This window comes from Balearica regulorum, chromosome 1, assembly GCF_011004875.1.
Source record: "Balearica regulorum gibbericeps isolate bBalReg1 chromosome 1, bBalReg1.pri, whole genome shotgun sequence".
Classification (NCBI taxonomy): Eukaryota; Metazoa; Chordata; class Aves; order Gruiformes; family Gruidae; genus Balearica; species Balearica regulorum.
Genome location: NC_046184.1, coordinates 206,474,961 through 206,480,219, shown reverse-complemented (window position 1 = coordinate 206,480,219; position 5,259 = coordinate 206,474,961). Strand labels below are relative to the sequence as shown.

The window sequence follows — 5,259 nt, the reverse complement described above, 5'->3', positions numbered from 1 at the left end:
CTGCAGGGAAACGCGTAGCTGAGTGCTGAGGTAAGCATGGAAGGGTAAGCCTGCACCACAAAACGCTGCCACTGACCTTATGTGCAGCTATGAGGGAGTGGGGTGGTAGGTGGGTTATGTCACTGTCTCCAGCCCAGGGGTAAGCGAGAAGTTGCTCTGGCTTTGGGATACTCATTTTATCCAACACGCACAGTGCAGTGGTGGTTAAACAAAACTTGGTGTCTATTTTGAAACATGACAATTACAGAACTCTGATCTTGGACGTTTCTAGGGAATACTGCCCTTGGCGTCTCAGCCTGGCCCTAATTTCAGGGCTTTGCGAGGAAAAAATCCACAGATTTATCTAAATATTTGCACGTAGTTCTGGCTGTCAAACAGCACTGAAAAGCATTTGTTGGGTTCCTGTATCTAATGCCCCAGATTTGCAAAGCTGTTAACTGCAGCTGGACATTGAGGCAATCCAGGAATTTTTGTCCCTTCCTATTAAAGTGATTTTGGTGTTGAGGGTCACGTTGGGACTGTCTGCCTCAGGTGCCTGCCCTGGGCAAGCTGCTTTCCCTGCCCTCAGGGTTCAAGAGTGTAACAGGTTGGACCCCTGCACTTGAATTTAGGCTTTTGGGTTTTGATTTAAGCAGTGGCAGCTTAAGTTTGTACATTACTTCAAAGGTCTTGAACTCCAAAATGAGTGTGTTAGTACTAGTGAGGAGGGAAATCAAAGTAGGATCCTTGGAAGAGACGTACCTGTGGTTTCATTCTGGGGTTCCAGCGGATGTAGTAGCCGACCCACAGCTCGAGGTGGCGCATGCTGGCCACGGGATACAGGACGTGGTTGGAGTAGCTCACGTACAAGGGGTTAGTAAAGTCTTCCAGTTGGCTGTTGATGTAAGACCAAAGCGACACGGTCTTTTTTGGAAGGCTCTGTGAGGGAAGGGGGTAGAGGAGGCTTTATTTCCCATATGAATCCCAGCATTTATCTACAAAGTATTTATAGCAGCATATACGTATGCCTGTCAGTAATGCAGAGCTGGTTGCCTTTTAGTAGCTTAAAAAACTCCACCGTTCTTCTGATGTGGTGGTTGTAATCGAAGCACAGGGATGCAGGCGGGCACACGCGTACCCTGGCACGGAAACATCCCCTTAGCCACCCAGCTGCCAACATGACCATCGGCACAGCAAGGGGACGCTGGCGTGTGGACTCTCAATGCTTTAGTTAAACTTTCCTCTTTAAAGAGCTCCTGGAGGACTTGCTGGAGTATTCAATTGCAAAAAACAAAAACAAGAAAAGATTTGACTTAGGCCCTGATCTAGTGGAATAATCAGGCCTGTGAATAGTCCCAGTGAAACCAGTGTTGAAGTGCTTTCTAGATTAAGTACTTCACTAGGCCGAGACCTTAAAAAAACCCTCCCAAAACCCACATGCAAACAGCAGACAGGTTTTCTTCTCTGGAAATTACAATTATTCAATCACTGTGGACCCTAGAGAAACAGGGACCCTGATTACACTGCAGTGTAATGTCATCACTTCTGTATGACAGTAATATTTTTTTATTTTTATTTTTTAAGTGATGTGCTGTCAAATATAATCACACCAGATCTACACAGCACTGTCCTCAATGTACCTCTGTGATGTTAGGCTGCAATGTGTTGGTGACAAAATGCTTCATCTTTAGGTAGGTTAGACAGAAGAGCATCACTGCTTTTCCTTCTGCTTCCAGACGGGGTCTGAATAGGGTAGTGTTTGCATGGGCTGAATGTACACGTCTATACACTCCTCCCTTGGCAAACAAACCTCCCCCAGACCGCAGGGCAGAGCTGGCCAGTGGCAGGACCTCGAGGCACGTCCTTCCTAATACCAGCAGCTCTGTCCTCTCTCAGAAAAATGCAAGCACGGCAAGGACACGTTGAGACCAGTGACTTGCTGTAATCTATGTGTGCAGAATGATAATACACAGTTGGTAGTTAAAATCAACCAACCTAACAGGCCCACTGCAAGGAAAAGGGAGGGCAAAAAGGCACCAGTTTCCACACAGAATATTACATTGAACTAGAATTCAAAGAAAAATTATATTTCCAACTACTCGGGAGACACTAGGAGCCATTCAGCCACCAGTGAGTAGCCAAAAGCCACGCTGGAAGCAGTGGGGCTGTCGAGTGAATGATACTGCTCTGAAATGTAAAGTCTCCACCAGACATCTGTTTAAGCTGTTAAGGAGAGGGCTTGGCATTACCCAGACCTGTATCTACCACTGTCTGAGTGCTGAAACAATGTCTCTAGCAATATCTGGCCAGCTAAAGCAATCACAGCACCATGCCCTAGCCTCGGAGAGAAGCTGTCGTCTTACCTCCTTCACTCTCTGCTGCTCACTGCTGCACAGGAATGTCCCAAACAAACAGCTGTACAGGTGATCCAGGATGGTTATCAGGAAATACTCGTTGAACTCAAATGCTGTAGGAAACTTCAGACAGAACCAGAAAATTAGGTTGGGATTTTAGAACAGGAAACGCAAATAAACTTTCTCCTACTCTGTGGTCTTGGTAAGGAGCTGGCCTCTCTTCTTTATTTCTAAACCAGGATTTGTCTGTTCTTTGCCTGGCGGAATATTCAGGATCATATTTTCTCCTTCCAGGAGCAAGAGTTTCTCTCTTGGAAAGCTGCTTTATACATGCAGAGAGGAATTTTGAACAAAAGCCAGAGGTCTGAAGGGTTTGACCGCTGTTTTTATATGCACTCAGTGCTCCTTCAAGTGGAAGCTTGCTCTGCTATCCCTGCCCCTCATAACAGACCATGCAACAAGACTGTGAACAAAAGGCCGAAGTGTATGTGAAATAATGCATAAAAAGAAATGGAAATGTCCCAGGGCCAAATGGAAATAGCCTGTGTAACACAGCACTTCCCAGAGGGAACAGCGGGGAGGCATCGTGCAACACAGGTCAGCAGGAGGGACAGGGCCTGTGGTTGCTGTTGCTGTTCCATACAGAAACAATCAGACCCAAGACAAGGAGAACTGAAACTCCACAAAGGGTCAATAAGAATACATGCAGTGAACTGCTGGGGCAATGGAGAGGTGAGCAGGAGGCCTTCCTCCCTCACAAACCACCCTTCTCTTCCCAGGCTGCCCCAGTTGCAACATCTTGACCTCACCAGCTCAGGTCAGGATGCCTGCTTGTAGGAGCAATCCAAGGAGAGCATGATGAAAGTGACTTTTGATGATGGTAAAGGCTCCCTCTTTCCTTACTTGAATACGGTACAGCTTTGTATATACTGGTATCCTTCTTTTCCATTTCACCTGTTTTAATCCATCATGAGCCTAATTTTTTCAGTGCCTGATATTTGCCATGTGACACATTTTGTGTCACAGCAGACACTAAAAACCTTCTGGGTCCCACACACCTGGGGAAAAACCTCCCAACCATAGGGGATCTCTCCTGAACTGTGCCTCTGCCATGCCTGGTCTGAAGTGAGGGACTCAGCTCTGTACGTCACGTATGAACCAGGAGCAGTATGTTTGCCTTCAGAAGAAGTTAAAAAGGAGCAAATGGATGTCTTCCTGCAGGTTTGGTTACGCCATCAGCTTGAGCAGAGGCAACAGGGATCTGCCTGCACCCACCACGCTAGAGAATTACATTAGCAGCTCAAGTCACTTATGCTTCTGAAGGCACAGTGAGGATGGCTGGGCTGTCTGTTCCTGCCCATGATAAAGGTGAGGCAGCTGTCTCCTATTTCAGGGCGAGGCAAGCTTCTTCTCACAAGCTCACATTTATTACAGCAGCATGTAGGTAAGCAGCACTTGCTAACCAGTCAATCTGATGCAAGCTGACATCGTGGCCTTCCTGTGCACTTGTGCATTCAGGCCCCTTGATGAACAGACCCCCAAGAAACTTGTTGCCAGAGTCAAAATAAGAGTAGAAGCCCAGGAAAGAGCCTGTGCAGGTCAGCTTGGAAATTACTCCTGTGGCCAGACACTGCGCCATGTCTGGGTACAGTGGCTTTGTGGACACATGTGCCAGCCAGCAATTTACCTGTCTTGTCATCTGCCAGACACAGTCGATGAACTGGAGGAACACAGGAGAGCGATCCGCGTCTGCGTGATTCTTATCTCCATGGCCAACCCTCTGAAACAGAGCAGGACAAAGAACATGAGTCACATGGGCCTTCATGGGGAAACTGCTGGGGTCTCCGCTCAGTCACCTAAGCCTTTACCAAGAGCTACAAGAAAGTTCAAATAAGTCCTGATTTTGCTTTGTCCACATCAGTTGGTAAAGGGGTAAAGGATAGGTACTCCCTTTGTCTTTGAAATGAAATTTCTTTATGGGGATATTTTCATGCTAAATTAAAACAAGAGTTGTTTGAGTAGAGGCTCCAGATGCTATGCTGGCACCGATTTCAGTTAATAGCTAAAGTTCAGAAGGAAAAAAAATGAGAATGCTTTTTGCTTCAGTTGCAGCTGTCATCCTGGCTACTTCAGTAGTACAGTGTGCTAGATCTAAGCACTACCTACAGGCACGGCATGTGGCGATAACTGTCACACAACACCTCTCAGCTTCCAAGCGCTGTACAAACACTAACCCAGCCCGTCTCCTGCCACCTCAAGAGAGGCAGTGATGAAAGCATCCCCTGCACTAGGCCTCCAGCCCTGACCATGCTGTGTGGCCTTGGATAAAACACGTGAGGCCTGATTCCTTATAACTAGTATAGTACGTTACTGGTTATATATTACTCAGAGCCCTAAGTACCATACAAAGACAGAACAAAAACATATAAGTAACAGAGATCCATACTGCTTCTGTAATTCTGTTCTCCCCTCACCAAAGGAAATCAATATCATTATCTTCTTTGAACAGACAGGGAAGCTAAAATCCTCATAGTTCAAACACCAGTTAACAGTTTTGCTGCAGCAGAACCTCAGTTGCTTAGTGCCTCAGTTTCCCCACCTTGCATTTGACTATGCAACCCACCATCACATGTGCTGTAAACAGACCTCGTTCTAGCCCTTGCCAAAACTGAACGACCACAAGAGAACAGCTATAAGCAAAACACAACGGGAACAAAGACTGAAAGGATGCTACTGAAAGGCTCTCTCAATGATGTGTCACAAGTCCACAAAGTTGCCTCTCTGCCAACCCTAGGGGCACAACCACAAGCTATTCTTGGTCCAGTCTCAAACTCCTGATCTTTTAGCTAAACAATTAGAAGCCTCCCCCAAATAAAATGTGCCTGAAGAAAATATGAGGTCAAGCCCATAACCAAATTGCTGCCTC

At 46.5% G+C, this 5,259-nt stretch overlaps 1 protein-coding gene across 4 annotated transcripts in view; it reads right to left on the bottom strand.

The window, feature by feature from the left end:
- MTMR2 (myotubularin related protein 2) overlaps window positions 1-5,259 on the bottom strand; it is a 66,427-nt gene that overhangs the window by 2,041 nt on the left and 59,127 nt on the right. For all 4 annotated transcript variants that reach the window (XM_075742349.1, XM_075742346.1, XM_075742347.1 and 1 more), the window contains 3 exons: window positions 4,021-4,113; window positions 2,343-2,456; window positions 742-918 (listed from right to left, as the gene is read on the bottom strand). In XM_075742349.1, coding sequence (XP_075598464.1) covers window positions 742-918; window positions 2,343-2,456; window positions 4,021-4,113 — 384 coding nt within the window. The remainder of the gene's footprint in view (window positions 1-741; window positions 919-2,342; window positions 2,457-4,020; window positions 4,114-5,259) is intronic.